The sequence below is a fragment of the Miniopterus schreibersii genome (genome assembly GCF_964146895.1).
Source record: "Miniopterus schreibersii genome assembly, chromosome: 1".
NCBI lineage: Eukaryota > Metazoa > Chordata > Mammalia > Chiroptera > Miniopteridae > Miniopterus > Miniopterus schreibersii.
In genome coordinates, this window is record NC_138101.1 from 145,477,909 (window position 1) to 145,498,032 (window position 20,124).

A 20,124-nucleotide genomic window follows, 5' to 3' on the forward strand; every position below is an offset into this window, starting at 1 on the left:
AAATAGCATAGAGCATGTGTTTGTAGATGTTGTTTATAGTTTTGTGCTTTGTGATTCCAAACTCTAGAAATCTGGAGGAATTAAAATTTACTATTTAGAACTTTAGCATTTTTAAGCTTGAATATCGTTAGTCATATGGGCATAAACTAACTGCCAAGAAACTTTATTACAATTTTAAATGTATATATGAAAAGATCACACCAAGTTCTTATTTTTCTAATTGTGTTTAAATACAGTTTCTGAAGACTCATAGATACAGAAAACATTTTGACGGTTGCCAGATGGGAGGGATGTTGAGGGGATGAGTGACAAAGGTGAAGGGATTAAGAAGTACAAATTGGTTGTTACAGAATAGTCACAGGGATATAAAGTACAGCATAGGGAATAGAGTCAATAATATTCTAATAACTATGTATGGTGTAAGATGGGTAAAAGATTTATCGGGATAATCACTTAGTAAGTTATGTAATGTCTAATCACTGGGGTGTACACCTGAAACTAATATAATAATGTATCAACTAATTAAAAAATAAAAATGATTTAAAAATGGAAAAAAAAATACAGATTCTATGCTGGATCAAAATATCTTCCCAGGGATCTACTTAGGATGATCCCAGTCATTTTTTGATGAGTCAGAAACACTGAATTCCATTCATTGTACATATAATTCTGCACTGATTGCTTTCAGTGGTTACGTAATTGAGAAAAGCCAAGTCAGTGTTCTCTGAATTTATTTTCTAATTGGGGAAGTAGAACAAAGACCTGAAAAATGCCATAAGGACAATTAATGAAGATGAAGAAATCATGGTGACTTGAAGCTGGTTGGGGTTAATAAATAAATTTTTTAAGTGAGAAGAAGAAATAGCCAAATTCTCTCTTATTTTAGGAGCATAGATTCTCCCTTAATTTGATAACATATGAGTGGGGGTAGTTGGTGAAAGGATTTGGTAAGGAAAATGGAAGCAGAGAAGTGGGAAGAGGACCAGAAATAGTATAAATTTGTAGAAGCTAAGAGATGAGGCTTTTTTTGTTGTTAATGCTCACCTGAGGATATTTCTTTCCACTGATTTTTAGACAGAGTGGAAGGAGTGGGAGGGAGAGACAGACAGACAGATATGGCATGTGCCCCTTTTGGGATTGAACCCGCAACCTGGGTATGTGCCCTGACCAGGAATTGAACCCTCCACCTTTTGGTTTATGGAACGACACTCCAACCAACTGAACCACATGGGCCAGGGCTAAGAGATGAGTTTTAAGGGTGAGAGTGTGGTAGGGCTGCTTTCAGAGAAGTTAAAAAGAATGGGAACAGAGAAAAGGCCATTGGTTTTGAAAATAAAGTACCATTATTGGGAGAATAGCTTTAACACTGACATAAAAAAGGAGCACCGGCTTTAGGAGATTAAAAAGGTATGGGGCGGTGGAAGAAATGGAAGGAATGGATAAAGACTGTTGAAGAACTTTGAAAAGGAAAAAGAGTTAGCATAGTCAAGTGAAGATCTTTTTTTTTTTTTAAAAAAAATCTTTATTGATTTCAGAGAGAGGAAGGGAGAGGGGGAGAGAGAGAGAGAAAAACATCAATGATGAGAGTCATTGATCGGCTGCCTCCTGCATTCCCCCTACTGGGGATCGAGCCTGCAACTGGGGCATGTACCCTGACCAGAAATCGAACTGGGATCTCCTGGATCCCAGCCAGGCTCAAGTGAAATTAAATTGGGGGGGGGGGGAGAAAGAAGACAACATAAAAGACCACACATCGTATGATTCTATTCATATAAACTGTCCAAAAAGGACACCCGGCCAGGCTCAAGTGAAGATCTTTTCATAGGTAGTTGATCTCTGCAGAATTAGACATGTAGAAAAGTCCCTTTGTCATGTCTTTTCTGGTGACTCCAAAAATCTATATTATTAGGTCTCTGTAGTCCAGTATCTCTATTAACCTAATTTTCCAGGACACTTGGCTATTTCATTATCAGATTGAGCAAGTCTAAAACCAATATCTTGGCTGTCCTGTGCTCATTCCCCAGTACCCCTAGTTTTTAAAAAAAATGAACTTCACTGAGATATAATTTGCATATAAAATCCACACATTTTAAATCTACAATTCAGTAATTTTTAATAAGTTTTTTGAGTTGTGTAACTATTATAAGCCAGTTTTAGAACATTTTCATCATTCCTTTAAGATTTCTCATGGGTACTTACATTTAATCCCTGTTTCTACCTTTATCCTGAGGCAGATCTCCAGAAATTTGTCCTTTTTGGACAGTTTATATGAATAGAAACATACGATGTGTGGTCTTTTATGTTGTCTTCTTTCTCCCCCCCCCCTTAATTTAATTTAAATTTTTCCCATCACCATTTATCCCCTCTATACCCTCTTCTACCTCCACCCATCCTCCTCCCTCCCACAGTCACCACACTGTTGTCTGTGCCCATGAGTTCTTTCTCTCTTTTTTTCTCTTTTCTTTTTGCTCAGTCCCTCCATGCCCCCTCTCTTCCCCTCCTACTCCGCCTTGGCTTCTTTCTTTTAACGTAATGTTTTCAAAGTTAATCTGAGGTGTAGCATGTATCAGTACTTGGTTCTTTTTTATTCCTGAATAGTATTCCATTGTTTGACTATGCCATATTTTGCTTATCCATTTATCACTTGATAGACATTTGGGTCTGGAATTAAAATAAATATTGCATATTGTTTCAGCTAAAACCAACTGCCCTCCCTGTCCCCATCTTTTTTCTGGGCTACAGAAAAGCCTGGCCTTTTCTGAGGGAAAAATGAACTGGTATCAGATACTAGGAGAAAAGAGTCAATATGTTATATCAGAGCAACTAGTATGGACAGAGCAGTTCAAGCATGCTGAAAATGGAAAGAAATGACATGGCAACTAGACATACACTATCGCAAAAACAATGAAAGAACCTAGCATACAAAAACAGACCTAGAAGAAAAACATAACTTAAGGAAAGGAAGGAAATTCTCCTCAGTTGCTCCAGACTGTAGACTGCATGGTTCAGTACAGTAGCTACTAGTCATTTAAGACTATTTACATTTAAATTAGAATTAAATTAGAAAATTCACTTCTTCAGCTACGCTAGGCACATTTCAAGTGCTTAATAGTCACACAAGGCTAGTGGATACCATATTGGACAGTGCATAAATATAACGTCATCTTAGAAAGTTCTTTTGGACCGTGCTGCTGTGGAGAGAGTTAATAACAACATTAATCTGGTAAAATAAGACTTAAAAAAGAGATGATAAAACAACGGAATGAGATGAAAAAGGAGATTGAAGAATTCAAGAAACAAATTGAAGGTCAACGAAGCTAGTAAATTAGACAAAAGCAAGGAACAGAATAGACATTGCTGAAAATTAAGTTACAGACATGAAAGATTCGAAGTAATATCAACCACAGGTGAAAAAAAGCTTTAAGAGTAAAGGAAAAACAAAGATGACCCAAGAAATGGAAGAGAAATTACATTTAAGAATAGTTTTCTGAAAAGACAAGGTTGAATTGGCAGATTGAATGTGTACACCAGGTTCTAGGAAAATTTGGAACTTAAAAGATAAAGAATTCTTCAGGAAGAAAGAACAAATTATATTCAAGGGGAAAAGCTAGGCTTGCCTCAGTTTTCTACAACATTTCAAATAATGTCTACAAAATTCTGACGGAAGGAAGTATAGTCCCAGAATACTTACCTAACCTAAGATATTGTTCTAATGTAAAGGCAGCAGGTAGGTATTCTCACATGTGAGAAAACAAAACATTCAAGGAGTTCATCTGGAAAAAACTGCCTGACAGCAAATCTCAGCCAGTTAAGAGTAAATCAAAATGAATAATTCAGGAACGGAGAAGCTTGATAAAATAATTGATTATAAACATTGAATCCATTTAAATGCAGAACTAATATTAACCGTACAAATTATGGTTATAGAAGTTAATGTAAATGTTATGTAGCCGGACAAAATAAAAATAGTATACAAAACATAACAAAAATAATATAACAAAATATTGTATTGCATGTCTCCTTCCATCACCATTTATCCCCCCATACCCTCTCCTACTTCCCTCCACCCTCTTTTCCCTCTGTTGCCTGTGTCTCTAAGCTGTGTTTGTTTTTTTTGCTTAATCCCTTCACCTTATTTTACCTATGCCTACAACCCCCTCCCCTCTGACAGCTGTCAGTATGTTCTCTATCTATGAGTCTGTTTCTATTTTGTTTATTTTGTTCATTAGTTTCCACATATAAGTGAAATCATATGGTATTTGTCTTTGACTGGCTTATTTCACTTAGCATTGTACTCTCCAGGTCCATCCATACTGTTGCAAAGGGTAAGATTTCCTGTTTTTTTTTTTAATGGCTGAGTAGTAGTCCATTGTGTAAATGTACCACAGCTTTTTTATCCACTCATCTACTGATGGACACTTGGACTGCTTCCAAATCTTGGCTATTGTTGCAAATAATAATATTAATGTGGAAATTCAAATACATGGCATTTTCATTGTACATTTAGGGAGTAAAATATTTCTAAAACTCTCATTTTGTTCCAGGGCCAAATACCTTGTGAAAATTATTCTGAGAATGCTGTATGTACTCATATAGCAGCATACTTAGGAGGCGAAGTGTAATGGTATTGATACTGTTTTTGGTAGCAAGGAATAATACTGAGTTGATTTCTCATTTCCTAAGGGTTTTATGAACTGAAGTCATAATAAGCAGTAATTTTTTCTCTTTATAATGAAAAAAACTATCTAGTTGCAAAAAGCTAGAAACTGTTAAACTAAATGTGACTTCTTGTATTGAAAATTTGAAGAAAAAAAAGTAGTGACAGTATAAAGCTTCTAGTTCTGACTTTCTGAATGGGAGGTGGGTACAATTATAGACTAAGACTGACTATAATACAGATGTAAATAGTTTAATGACATAGAAAATATTGCTACTTTTCACTAGTGTTTGTCCCTTTCCCCTTCCCCAATCTTGTTCCAGACTCACCAACCTAAAGAAGATGGAATTTATGTTTTTCAACCCCATAGTCAGCCAGTTAGCTGTCTTTACTTCTCACCTGCCAATCCGGCTCACATACTGTCACTGAGCTATGATGGCACATTACGCTGTGGGGATTTTTCCAAGGCTGTTTTTGAAGAGGTAAATGTTAATGTGCTTACATGTTGATCTCGGGTGATAGTCTGGATTTTTTATGAAATGCCACATGAATAATTATTACACCAGTCAGATTGGGTAAGGTGGTAGCGACTTTAGAACTATGCTTCCTAAGTCCCAAGCCATCTATTACTACTTGTGTGTCCTTGGCAAGTTACTTAACCTCTTTGTGCATCAATTTTCTTAGTTGTAAAATCGGATAGTACTTTATAGAGTTGTCATGAGGATTAAATGCAGATAATGAATTAATGCAGATAAAGCACTTAGAACAGTCTAAGATAGAGTACTTAGAACAGAGTCTAAGATAGAGTACTTAGAGTTGTGAAACCATACCACAATCTAATTTTAGAATATTTTCATCACCCCCAAAATAAATCTCTCCCCAGCCCTAGGCAACCACTAATCTACTTTCTGTCTCCATAGATTTGTCTGTTCCGAACGTTTCATATAATGGAATCATACAATTTGTACTCTTTTGTGACTGGCTTCATTTACTCTGCAGAATGTTTTCAAGGCTCATCTATGTTGTAGAATGTGTCAGTACTTAGTTCCTTTTAATGGCTGAATAATATTCCAATGTGTGGCTATGCCAGATTTTACTCATTCAGTTCATTAGTTGACAAACATTTGGGTTGTTTTCATTTTTTACTATTGTGAATAATGCCATTATGAACAATAATGTACAAGTTTTGTGTGGGTATATGCTTTCATTTCTCTTGAGTATATACCTAGGAGTGGAATGGGGGGTCATATGGTAACTATGTTCAACATTTTGAGGGACTGCCAAACTGTTTTTCAAACTGGCTTTACCATTTTATTTTATTTTTATTTTTTAAAAATATATCTTTATTGATTTCAGAGAGAGGAAAGGAGAGGGAGAGAGAGAGATAGAAACATCAATGATGAGAGAGCCATTGATTGGCCTCCTCCTGCATACCCCTGACTGGGGATCGAGCCCGCAACCTGGGCATGTGCCCTGACCGGGAATCGAACCCCGATCGCCTGGATCCCAGGTCGATGCTCAACTGCTGAGCCACGCCCGGCCGGGCTGGCTTTACCATTTTACATATCAGTAATGTATGAAGGGTTCTAATGTCTCTACATCCTTGCCAATACTTTTTATTGTTGGTAAGTATAGCATCCTAGTGGGTATGAAGTGGTATCTCATTGTGGTTTTAATTTTCATTTCCCTAATTATTCATGATGCTGAACATCTTTTTATCTGCCATTTGCATTTCTTTAGAGAAATGTCTATTTGGATCATTTATCTATCTTTAAATTATTAAGTTTTATATAACAATTCTCCCACTTTATCCTTTTGTCAGGCTTATTGAGGTATAAGTTACATACAGTAAAATTTAGGCATAGTTATATGAGTTTTGGCAAATTGTATACACCTGTGTAATCACCACAATCAAGATATAGAAAATTTCCATGCTTAAAAAAATTTACCTCGTGACCCTTTGTAGTGAGTTCTCTCTTTTTCCTTGAGTCCCTGGCAGCCCCTGATGCGATTACTATGTCCCTATAATTTTGCCTGACGGAATGTCAAGTAAATGGAATCATTCAGTATGTAGCCTTTTCTGTTTGGTTTCCTTCACCTTGCTCAATGCTTTTAAGATTCATCCATAATGTTGCATGTGTTAGTAGTTTGTTCCTGATACTACTGATTGAACAATCACCTTGTGTTAGGCATTAACTTGAGTGTGCTTTTATATATTATTTAGCTTTATAATACCTCATGAAATAGTAGGTAGTGTTAGCCCCCATTTAACAGTAGATAAAACTGAGGTTAAAGAGGTTTATTAGCTTGCTCAAGGACATAAATGGCAGAACTAGAATTTGCACTTGGGTCTGTCTGACTCCAAGGCCTCTGCACTCAACCTTTTTAATACACTGACAATACGTCAAGTTTCATTTTTTGTATGCTGGGCTTTTTTGGTTGTATGGTGGTTGGGATGCCTTTGGTGTATTCATGTGTTTTTTTTATTTTTTAAAAATATATCTTTATTGATTTCAGAGAGAGGAAAGGAGAGGGAGAGAGAGAGAGAGAGAGACAGAAACATCAATGATGAGAGAGTCATTGACCAAGCTCACAACCCGGGCATGTGCCCTGACCGGAAATCGAACCCCTATTGCCTGAATCCCAGGTCGATGCTCAACCACTGAGCCACGCCCGGCTGGGCTGGTGTATTCATTTGTTAACCTCAGTTTATAATACTTATTATTACAACTTAAAATCAGCAGCAGTTCATGATTCAACAATAAGAATTCTGGTCATCCTCTCCTACTTGAGTACTGACACATTCTTCAACATTTATTTTTTATTCCTTATGTATGTGAGTCTTAAACCCAAAGTGATAGTATTATGGATTATAAGTGATTAAAAAAAGAATAATGTATGTTCATGGTAAAACATTTATTGTAAATAGGATATGCAAAGCAAATCTCCCCTTCCCTCATTCTTGTATTTCTTTGGTATATTTCCAGAAAGTACACATATATTTACAAGCATATAGATACAGAATTTTTTCTTTGCACTAACAGATTCATACTATATACATACTTTTTTGCAACTTGTTTTTTCACTTACTAGTATATCATGGACAGTTTGTAGTACAGATCTACCCCATTCTTTTTTTAGCATTGCACAGTATTTCAAAGTAGAGATGTACCATCATTTATTTAACTAGATCTCTTTTGGTTGACATTTAGACTGTGTTTCTTTTTTAATCCTCACCCAAGGACATGTCCAATGATTTTAGAAAGGGAGGGAGGGAAGGAGGAAGGGAGGAAGGGAGAGAGAGAGAAAGAGAAACATCGATTTGAGAGAGACATCAATCGCGTGGCTTACCATATGCACACAACTGGGGATCAAACCTGCAACCTATGTTTGTGCCCTGATGAGGAATCGAACCTGAGACTTTTTGGTGTACAGGATAAAGCTCCAACCGAGCCACCCAGTTGGGGCTAGATTGTCTCTTGCTGCTCTTGTAAGCAGTCTTGCAGTAGGCATCCTTATATATATCTTAGTGATATTTGGTATGAGCATTAAATATCTTTACACTTCCATCAAAATAGGTGAGCCATTCAGCCATATATCTTGGACTTTATTGGCAAAGTTACTTGGTTTATTAAAGTATTTCAATTGGGTAGAATTCAGATTCAGTCCATTTCCTATTAAGTTTCACAGAGTAGATCTGCGACTGAGGTTTATTGGATTTAGGAGATTTTGGGATGCAGCCCTAATATGTGTGGATGTACCATTTGATTTAGGTGAGTCTCACAGCTGATCAGTGCCTTAGTTTCCATCTCTGTAAACGGGGATAATCATTTTGCCCTGTGCTTCCTGTGGGGATAAATGAGGTTATTTGGGTAAAGTGTTTCATAACTTTTTCATCAAGGAATTTATGCATTGGCTTTCTTTAAAGGAAGAGTTATGTAAAGGTGTTTGCTACTTGTATCCTTAGGTATACAGAAACGAGAGAAGTAGCTTTTCCTCCTTTGACTTCTTGGCAGAAGATGCCTCTACTTTAATAGTAGGACACTGGGATGGAAGTATGTCATTGGTGGATAGACGGACACCTGGAACTTCTTATGAGAAATTTATCAATTCTTCTTTGAAAAAAATAAGAACTATTCATGTCCACCCAGTGCATAGACAGTATTTCATAACTGCAGGACTGAGGTATGTTCTTCATAAAATTTTATGATTTAGGCCCTTTTTTTTTTTTTTAAATCCTCACTTGGGGACATGCTTTTATTGATTTTAGAGAGAGAGGGAGGGAGAGATAGAAACATATGAGAGTGAAACCTGGGTATGTGCCCTTAACAGGAATAGAATGAGTGATCTTTTGGTGCATGGGAGAATACTTCAACCAACCACACTGGCCAGGTCTATGATTTAGGCCTTTTAATGTTAGGAATAATATTTCAGTTTGGTTGTTAAAGACATTTGACTTTTGTGATACCCACAGCTGAATAATTTTCCTTTCTACACAGAGTTTTTTTGAGTGTGATTTTTCTTTTTAAAGAATAGTTTACTGATTTTTTGAGAGAGAGGAAGGGAGAAAGAAAGAGAAAGAAACATTGATGTGAGAGCACAACATCAAGCTGCTGCCTCCTGCACGACCCCCACCAGGAATTGAACCTGAAACCTGGGCATGTGCCCTTGACTGGAAATTGAACCAGCAACCTCCCAGTGCATGGGACAGTGCCCAACCAATTGAGCTATACTGGCCAGGGCCGAGTGTGATTTTTAAAAAAATGAGAGATTCTTTTGCATTAAATAAAGTATTGAAACAAGTACACATTTTTGTTTTCTTTAACATCAAATGCATTTACTTCTAGTCTTTTGAGAAGAAAACTTGTAAAAAAAAAAGGTTATATATGACCTATAACTTGTTGGTCTGTGTTAATTTTTTTCTTGGAGAGAGTGGAAAACCAACTAGGCTTTTCTCTCTATACCCACTGGTTACATCGGTATGCTATAGTTTTAGGATTTTTCTGATATTTTTAATTTTAACTAGTGTTTGTAAAATTAATGCAGAAGATTAGAGGGTTCTCTCTTAACTGTTCTTCAGTGTAGTGAGCATTTGAGTGTCTAATTTATGTTTAACACTATTCTAGAGGCTTATTACATGTACTGTGGTAACACAGAATTATTCCTTCCATTATAGAGATGTTCATATTTATGATGCAAGGCACCTGAATCCCAAGGGAAGCCAGCCTTTGATTTCTTTGACTGAACACACAAAGAGCATAGCTTCTGCTTATTTTTCACCTCATACTGGTAACAGAGTAGTGACCACATGTGCTGATTGTAAGCTGAGGTAAGTTGGGAGGACAGAAATATGTTGTTAAGGAATCTAAAGCGTCTAGCTACTGTGTCAATAAACCAGCAGCTTTTTTTTACTGCTGTTCCCTGTTTAATCACTAGTGTTATTGTTTTATAGCTATATCTAGGTTCCTAAAGATCGTTGACCCATATTTGATGGCTCTTCAGCACTTTTTTTTTCTTTAGCAGTTTTTGTGTCTGCAAATTTCCTTGAGATTGACAAGGAAGGGGAATCAATGTTGGGCTTTTCTTTTGGCACTGAACAATCCCAGAAATCACAATGAAAGCAGCTTTGTGATATCTTGAAAGGGAAGTAATTTTAGCACAGGGAGAAGCTCTTACCTTGGGGATGGTAGGTTTTATTCTATGTAAGTGAAGTGCTGAATGGAAGTTGCTGAGTCCCAGGCCATGGGTAGGCAGGAAAGAGCAAAAATTGGGCTTCTATACAAACTAGTAGACATAGTTTTATGGTTTCAGCTTTGGTACCTTTCTATAGCTCCTTCCTAAAAGTGGATTTAAAAATGTAATATAAAACAGTTGAACTAAAATAGAAAATAATGCCAATAAAAAAAGATGTGGAGAATATTAATGCAACCACAAAGGAAAATGATTTTGGTCTCTTCTCGAGTCCCTGATTTTGCGTAACATTGCAAGCTTTCTTAGTTTATAAGAGTTTTAGCTTAAGTATTTTGGAATTCATTCACCTAGGATCTGTTGAATATATACTGTGAGCCAGGCTCTAGAAAGGCACCTAATTTCTGTTTAGACCCATCTAAACAGAAGAGCTTGGTCTGCAGTGTGTAGAAGGTGTCCAGTTAATTTCTAGCAGTCTGTGAGCATTACCAGGTGGTACATTTAAGAGATTTATTCACTAGGCAGTGGCAGCTCAGTGTTCCCTTTCCACCCATGCACTATCCTTTGTCTTAAGAGCTGTTTGTCCCATTCCTTTTCATTTGCACTGTAGAGTTTACTCTCCTTACATTAGCTGTTAGGGATTTGGCTTTCTAGTAATCTAATTAGGCAATAAGCTCTAGTGCCAAGAAATTGCACTGGAATAGCTAGGTACAAGGAGAAGGGGAAGGTGGTGGTGATATGGTTTGCTTCTTTCTGCCAGCATACCTGGTGGAGCCTTCTGGACTCCTCTAGCTGCTCCACAAGAACTCCTCCCATTGGTTGGATCTTAGTCTCGCCAGCACCTGGAAATGATGCTACCAGGCTCTCAACTGATGAATCTCATTGGGGAACTTGCTCTTAATACATGCATGTACTTTTAGGTTATTTGTGCGTTTTTAGACCACATCCCTTATGTATGACCTATATTACTTTGGATCTGAATATAATTTTAGAATCCAGATTATTACTTTAGAATGTGCACTTTAAGTTTGGAGTAATAGTGTTTTTATAAATTATTTCTACAATACACAATAAGGACTACATTTTACAATATTCCTTATAACTTTCATTAAATATATTAGCTGAGGTTTATTAGATCCTGATTCTATGTATTTCATCTGTTATTATTATTATTTTTTAAATGTATCTTTATTGATTTCAGAGAGAGGAAAGGAGAGGGAGAGAGAGAGCTAGAAACATCAATGATGAGAGAGTCATTGATCGGCTGCAGCCCACAACCTGGGCATGTGCCCTGACCGGGAATCGAACCCTGATCGCCTGGATCCTAGGTCGATGCTTAACCGCTGAGCCACGCCCGGCTGGGCTATTATTTTCTTTAAAGTTTTTTTTTTAATATGTCTATTGATCTCAGAGAGAGGGAGAGGGCAAGGGAGAAATAGAGACATCAATGATGAGAGAAAGTCATTGGTTGGCTGCCTCCTGCATGCCCCCTACTGGGGATTGAGCCTGCAACCTGGGCATGTGCTCTGACCAGGAATTGAACCACGATCGCCTGGATCATAGGTCGATGCTCAACTGCTGAGCCACACCGGCCAGGCCTGATTCTGTATATTTTTAAATAACAATCATTTCATGTCATGAACCAATGAAAATGTTATTAAACACACTGATGTTATTTCAGAAAATTTGCAAGAAACTAAAAGTGTTACTTTATTATTCTTTATTTCGCAGAATCTTTGACAGCAGCTGTATATCCTCTCAGATTCCTCTCCTCACCACCATCAGGTAGGTTTCCAGATGCCAAATAACGTAGACCCTAGATTACTATGAGCTATTTGTTGGAGTACGTACATTAGACACCTGATTGTCAAAGAGATGTAATAGGTCTTATTTTTGTGTTATGTTGTGTTGAGTGTCCCAGGTTGCTAGCTCTTCTCCTATCCAGAAAGGGTTCTTGCTTCTAGGTTCCTTGTGTTTATAAAGAGGTTCAGTCTCTTTTAGTCAGTAGCTGTTCTCTGAAGCTGAGTGGTTATTTTTGGTTGAGGTGAATGACTTTATTCCAACCTGCATTATTCATGTTATATTATTAAAGAAGACTAGGCACTCACCTGTTAATGAGGCTAGCGGAAGCTCTGTTTATGCCTCTTTGTTCTGAGCTTAGAGTGTTTCCCCACCCTTCCACTTTATTTCTTTGGTTACCCTCTTTTTACATCTGCTACTTCCCCCCCCCCATTCTTTTTTTTTTTTTTTTAATTTATCTTTACTGTTGAGAGTATTACAGGTGTCCCATTCCCCCCCCCCCAATTGATGCCCTCCACTTCGCTCCCACCCCCTCCCCAGGCCTTCACCCCATTATTAACTGTTTTCATGGCTTATACATATATGCATATAACTTCTTTGGTTAATCTCTTCCCATCCTCCACCCCTCTTCCCTCTTTCCTCTGAAATATGATCATCTGTTGCATGCTTCAATGTCGCTAGATCTATTTAGTTAATCAGATTCTTTTGTTCATTAGCTTCTTTTTAAAGAAGACCCTTCAACTTTTCCTGTAGTGCTGGTCTGGTGGTGATGAACTCCTTTAGCTTTTTCTTATCTGTGAAGCTCTTTATCTGACCTTCAATTCTAAATGATAGCTTTGCTGGGTAGAGCAATCTTGGTTGTAGTTCCATGTTTTTCATCACTTTGAATATTTCTTGCCACTCCCTCCTGGCCTGTAAAGTTTCTGTTGAGAAATCAGCTGACAGTCATATGGGTGCTCCCTTGTAGGTAATTAACTGTTTTTCTCTTGCTGCTTTTAAGATTCTCTCTTTGTATTTAACCTTTGGCATTTTAATGATGATGTGTCTTGCTGTGGGCCTCTTTGGGTTCCTTTTGTTTGGGACCCTCTGTGCTTCCTGGACTTGTAAGTCTATTTCTTTCCCCAGATAGGGGAAGTTTTCTGTAATTATTTTTTCAAGTAGGTTTTCAATTTCTAGGTCTCTTCCTTCCCCTTCTGGCACCCCAATAATATGAATGTTGGGCCTCTTGAAGTTGTCCCAGAGGCTCCTTATACTATCTTCATATTTCTGGATTCTTTTTTCTGCTTGCTCTTCTGGTTGGTTATTTTTTGTTTCCTCATGTTCCAAATTGCTGATTTGATTCTCAGCGTCCTCTACTCTACTGTTGATTCCATGTAGATTATTCTTCATTTCAGTTCCTGTCGCCTTCATTTCAAATTGGTACTTTATTATGTTATTGATTTTCTCAGTTATTTCCCTAATAGTCTGCTTAAACATCCTTATAAACAAAATTCTGAACTCTATCTGTTAGCTTGCTTGGATCTATTTCATTTAGTTCCTCTTCTAGAGATTTCTTCTGTTCTTTCCTTTGTGACATGTTTCTTTGTCTCCACATTTTGGCTGCTTCCAAGTGTTTGTTTCTATGTATTAGGTAGAGCTGCTATGTCTCCTGGAATTTGTAGAGTGGCTTTGTGTAGTAGGTGTCCTGTAGGGTCCAGTGGCTGAGCCTCCCCAGTCACCTGAGCTGGGCCTTCTAGGTGCTCCCCTGTGTGGGCTGTGTGCACTGTCCTGTTGTAGCTGTGCCTTGGTTGCTGTTGGTGTCCCTGGGAGGAATTGACCCTCAGGCCAATCAGCTGTGAGGACCAGCTGCAACTACAGCCAAAGAGCTGCTGTGCTGGAGAAGCCCTATGGCACAGGATTTACTTCAGTGGAGCTTTGGTGTTTACCAAGTGCGCCCCTTGAGTGTCACTTGTGGATGTGGTAGGGTTGTAATCCAGCGTGGTTGAGTCTGACCACCAGGTGCACTGTCTCTGGCGCCCCTGGAGAGGTGCAAAGTCAGCCTGTGCCAGTGCCTTGCCCAGGGCCACCCAGCATGAGCTACACAGCAGACCGTATTTGGCTGCTACTTGTGCTGAGCTTGGTGGTGTCCAGGAGAGGCCAAGCTATGAGCCAATGCAGGCTGCCGCTATTTTCACTTATCAAGCTGTATGGGGCCCGCTGCTGCTTGTTTGAGAGATTTTAGGAAAGTCCTAAGCATGAGGCTCTAGAGGCAACTTGCATAGAAAAGCCACTGGAAATGGCTTTGATGAGCTTGCAGGTGGGGAGGGGCGAGGCCTTCGGGAATCACCAGGGCGGGACCAAAGGTGTGAGTCAGGTGCTGGCGATTCAGATATGTCGCCTGCCTGCCGGCTGTGTGTAAGGAGGACTCGCCAAAGGAGCAGTGGCCTCTGCTAGCTCTTCTGCCTGGGAGAAAGCCGTCCCTCTACCTGTCACCCCAATTTCGGGCAGGTTAGTTCCTCTCCAAATGTCCCAGGTTCCTTTCAAGCTGCTGCCCGGTGCTGGGGCTCAGAGCGAGCGCGTCCGAGTGAGTCCGTGCGCGGGCCCTTTAAGAGGAATGCCTGGGACTCCCGCAGCTTCCTTGACCCTCAGCCGCAGTCCCCGCTGGTTTCACTGCCCGGAGTTGTGCGGACGTCTCTTCCCAGTCCTGGAGCCCTGGTCTGGGGGCCTGCTGTGCAGCTGGGACCCCCTCACTCCTCAGGGAAACGTCTACCGCAGAGATGTCCCTCCCCGGTTTAAACTGTGGCACTGGGTGTGGGCCTGCAGCACATCTCCGATTCAGTCCCGATCCACCCGTGTCTCCGCCCCTCCTACCAGTCTCGGTGCTTCTTCAGTTCCCTGGTTGTGGGGCTTCTGTTCAGCCAGATTTCAGGAGGTTCTGAGTGATGGTGGTTCTGTATTTTAGTTGTAATTTTGATGTGTTTGCGGGAGGCGGCGGGTGCAGCTGTTACTTACGGCGCCATCTTGTTTTCTCACATCTGCTACTTTTAATGTATGTTTTTTACACCAAACTTTACTCAATGCCTTTTTCCTAGACTTCTCACTTTATCAGTGTTTGTGAAGTTGGGGACAGGTTGAGCAATACATGTTGATTGTTGCTTTATGAGTTTTATAGCTATAGAGGCTATATTTAAGTATACTTGTTTTACTTTTCACAAATTTCTCATTTCCATTTTCAAACTTTATTCTAGTTTATTAGTTTCTAATTTGTATTTTTAAAACATTTATCTAAGGTGATGATACTGGGGTCAGTACAAATTTTCATTAAAGATAATGCCATTGAGTGGCAGTGGGAAATATGGTTCTTTGTAGTCCATACTTCTTCAATAAGAAAGGGTTGTTAATGGTAATAAGGTATAGAGAATAAAAGGGCAGTACTTTTCTTTTTGCCTTGGAGAGCTGTAAAGAGCCCTAGATGTACTTTTTAAATTTTAATTTATTTTTTGTTGTGGTTGTGAACACGTAACATTAAATTCACCACCTTAACCATTTTCAGTGTACAGTTCAATAATGTTAGGTATATTTCCACTGTTGTACAACAGGTTTCTAGAACTTTTGTTTGTTTGTTGTTTTTTTGTTAATCTTCAACTGAGGATTTTTTCCCATTGATTTTCTATAGAGATATATATTGATATCAGAGAGAGGAAGGAGAAGGAGAGAGAGATAGAAACATCAATTATAAGAGAGAGTCATTGATTGGCTGTCTCCTGCATGCTCCCCGCTGGGGATCAAGCCCACAACTCGAGCATTTGCCCTGACCTGGAATCTAACCATGATCTGTATCATAGGGAGATGTTCAACTGCTGAGCCATGCCGGCCAGGCTCCATTTTTTTAGAGAGAGTAGAAGGGGGGGGAAGGGGAGAGAGAGAGAGAGAGAGAAACACCGAGGAGAGAGAGACACATAGATTGGTTGCCTCTGCACACGCCTGTACGAAGGGCGGGATCGAACCTGCAACCTTGACTGCAAGTCAGACAGCAACCCTTCTGTGCACGGGCCAATGCTCTAACCACTGAGCAACACCGGCCAGAGCTCTAGAACTTTTTCATTTTGCAAAACTGAAACTTCTGTGCGCATTAAACGTTAATTCTTTCTTCCCTCTCCCTCAGACCTGGACAACCATTTTTCTAATTTCTATTTCTATGATTTTGACCTCTAGATATTTTATATGAGTAGAATCATATGGTATTTGTCGTACTGTGACTGGCTTATTTTACTTAGCATCATGTCCTCGAAGATCACCCATGTTCTAGCATGTGACAGTATCTCCTCCTCTTTTTAAGTCTGTATAATATTTCATGTATATCTATGCCTCATTTTCTTTATTCATCTGTTATTAGGCATTTGGGTTAGTTCTACCTGTTGGCTGTTATGAAAAATGCTGCAGTGAACATGGGTGTGCAAATATCTCTTCAAAATCCTACTTTGAAGTATTTTGGATAGATAACAGAAGGGGGATTTTAATGGATCATATGGTAATTCTAGTTTTAACTTTTTAGGAACCTCCATATTGTTTTTCCATTAGTGGCCACATCATTTTACATTCCCACCAAGAGTATAACCAGGGTTCTAATTTCTATATATTCATCAACACTTGTTTTCTTTTTTTTGTTTGTGATTATCCTAATGGGTGTGAGGTAATATCATTGTGGTTTTGATTTTCATTTTTTTAGTGATTATTGATGTTGCAGATCTTTTCATATGCTTGTTGGCCATTTGTATATCTTCTTTGAAGAATTGTCTGTTCAAGTCTTTTGCCCATTTCTGAAATGAGCCATTTTTGTTGTTGTTGAATTGTAGGAATTCCTTACATATTTTATATTTTAACCACTTATCAAATACATGATTTGCAAACATTTCTGTCATTTTGTAGGTTGCCTTTTCACTTCGTTGGTTGTTTTCTTCAATGCACAGAATTTTAAAGTTTGTTGTAGTCCTATTTTTGCTTTTATTGCCTGTGCTTTTCGTGTCATATACAAGAAATCATTGCCAAATCCAATGCCTGAAGCTTTTCTCCTGTTTTCTTCTAGAGGTATTATAGTTGAAGGTGTTGCCCGGCCAGTGTTGGTCAGTTGTGTGAGTGTCATCCTATGCACCAAGAGGTTGCAGGTTAAATTCCCTGTCAGGGCACATGCCCAGGTTGTGGGCTCCATCCTTAGTAGGGGACATGTAGGAGGTAGCCAATCAAGGTCCAATCAATGTTTTTCATCAATTTTTTTCTCTCCCCCCTCCTTTTCTCTCCCCCCCTCCTTTTCTCTCTTTCCCTTTCTCTTACCCCCCTCCTTTTCTCTCTTTCCCTTTCTCTCTAAAATCAATGAAAACAACAACAACACATATTTATAGTTTAAGGTGTTATGTTTAGGTCTTTAATCCATTTTGAGTTCATTTTTACTGTGTAACTTCATCCTTTTGCACGTAGATGTCCAGTATTCCCAACAGAATTTGTTGAAGAGACTGCCCTTTCCTCATTGTTTGGTCTTAGCACTCTTGATCATTTGACCATATACACGAGGGTTTGTTTCTGGGCTTCCTATTCTTTTACATTGGTCTGTATTTCTGCCAGTACCACACTGTCTTGATTACTGTTGCTTTTTAGTATGTTTTGAAATCAGTACGTTTGAGACCACCAACTTTATTCTTTTTTAAGATTGTTTTGGCTATTCATGATCCCTTGAGATGCCATGTTAATTTTAGGATCCTTGGTTTTTATTGCTGCAAAACATGCCATTGGGATTTTGTTAGAGGTTGGTCATTGGTAGTGTGTAGAAATGCAACTGTTTTTTGTGTGTAGAAATGCAACTGTTGATTTTGTATCCTGCAGCTTTTAAGTTTTTTTGTGTGTGTTCGGAATCTTTAAGATTTTCTACATATAAGATAATGTCATGCAAACAGAGATAATTTTACCTTTTCCTTTCCAACTTTTATTTCTTCTTCTTGTCTAATTGACTGTCATGTGACTGCCCTGAATGTGTCCCCGTTATCAAATGCTTATTGGTTTAATGGTGACACTTCAGGTGCAGGACACTTCATGTTACCTGTGAAGTTGTGAATGACCCATAAGTTAGGCAGGTCAGTGTCTCTAGTTCCACCCAGTTTTCTAGTTTTACCAGATTTCCAGTACTTGGTTGAATAGAAGCCGCGAGAGTGGGCATCCTTGCCGTTTTCCTGATCTTAGAGGTAAAGCCTTCAGTTTTCCATTGTTGAGTATGACATTAGCTGTGGACTTTTCATATATGGTCTTTATTATGTTGAGATAGTTTCCTTATATTCCTAGTTTGTTGAGTGTTTTTATCATGAAAGGGTATTGAATTTTGTTAAATAATTTTTCTGTATCAATTGAGATGATCATATGGTTTTTGTCCTTTATACATTTAATATGTGGTATAGTACATTGATTTTTTTTTTTTTTTTTTAACCCTCACCCGAGGATATTCCCCCCCATTGCTTTTCAGAGAGAGTGGGGGGGGGAGAGAAAGAGAGACAGAAAGAGAGAGAGAAACATTGATGTGAGAGAAACACATTGATTGGTTGCCTCCTGTTCATGCCCCGACTGGGGCTAGGGATTGAGCCTACAACCCAGGTACGTGCCCTTGGCCAGAATTGAACCTAGGACCCTTCATTCCGAGGGCTGATGCTCTAACCACTGAACCATACTGGCCAGGGCAGTACATTGATTTTTATATGTTGAACTATCCTTGCTTTCCAGGTATAAATCCAACTTGGTCATGATGCATACTTTAATGTGCTGTTGAATTTGGTTTGCTAGTATTTTGTTGAGGACTTCTGCATCAGTATTCATCAAGGATATTAGTTTTTAGTTTTCTTGTAGAATCCTTATCTGGGGTTTGGTATCAAGGTGTAGGGATGACCTCATAGAATGAGTTTGGAAGTGTTCTCTCCTCTTCAGTTCTTTGAAAGAGTTTGAAGAGCCCTGGTGTTAATTCTTCTTTAAATGTTTGTTATAATTCTCTAGTGAAGTCATCTGGTCCTGGAGTTTTTTTTTGAGAGGAACACTGATGTGAGAGAGAAACACTGGTTGCCTCCTGTATGAGCCCCGACTGAGGACCAAACTCATACCCTAGGTATGTGCCCTGACTGGGAATCAAACCGCAACTTCTGATGTACTAGATGATGTTCCAACCAACCGAACCACCCAGCCATGGCTGGGCTTTTCTTATGTTCCCCTCTACTCTAGTCACTTGGGAGGTGTTTGATAACTGTTCTAATCCCCTTACTAGTTGTAGGTCTATTTAGATTTTTTATTTCTTCACGATTCAGTCTTGGTAAATTGTGTATTTCTGGGAACTTATCCATTTCTTCTGTGTTATCAAACTTGTTGGCATATAATTGTTCATAGTATTCTCTTACAATCCTTTTTATTTCTGTGACATTAGTTGTAATGTTCCTTCTTTCATTTCTGGTTTTAGTTATTTGCATTTTTTTCTTAATCTAGCTAAGGGTTTCTCAGTTTTGTTGGTCTCTTTTGAAAAACAAACTCTTAGTTTTTTATATTGTTTTAAATTCTCTATTTCATTTATCTCTGCTCTAATCTTTATTATTTCCTTCCTTTTGCTAACTTTTGGTTTAGTTTATTTTTTTCCTTGAGGTGTGTTGTGTAGTAAGGTTTTTCTTTATTTTTCCTTTTTCTGTTCCTTGAGGTGGAGTTAAGTTGATTTTGAGATCTTTTTAATGTAAGGGTTTACTGCTATAAATTTCCCTATTAGTATTGCTTTCACAGTATCCCATAAATTTTGGTATGTTGTGTTTTCATTTTCACTTTTCTGCTGACATTTCTGATATCCCTTGTGGTTTTTTTCTTTGAGCCTCAAATGTATTTTTTATTTTAGAGATGTATAGAATATCAAATGATTTGAGGTTTTGGTTATTTGGGGACTCCAAATAAGGAAATAGCTCTTGTTAAAAAAGTGATAACCAGATTATATA

The 20,124-nt window shown here is 38.5% G+C and overlaps 1 protein-coding gene across 2 annotated transcripts in view; it reads left to right on the forward strand.

Moving 5' to 3' along the window:
- Positions 1 to 20,124, forward strand: part of WDR76 (WD repeat domain 76) — a 38,725-nt gene that overhangs the window by 17,726 nt on the left and 875 nt on the right. For both annotated transcript variants that reach the window (XM_081144748.1, XM_081144749.1), the window contains 4 exons: positions 4,981 to 5,139; positions 8,625 to 8,842; positions 9,834 to 9,986; positions 12,077 to 12,130. In XM_081144748.1, coding sequence (XP_081000874.1) covers positions 4,981 to 5,139; positions 8,625 to 8,842; positions 9,834 to 9,986; positions 12,077 to 12,130 — 584 coding nt within the window. The remainder of the gene's footprint in view (positions 1 to 4,980; positions 5,140 to 8,624; positions 8,843 to 9,833; positions 9,987 to 12,076; positions 12,131 to 20,124) is intronic.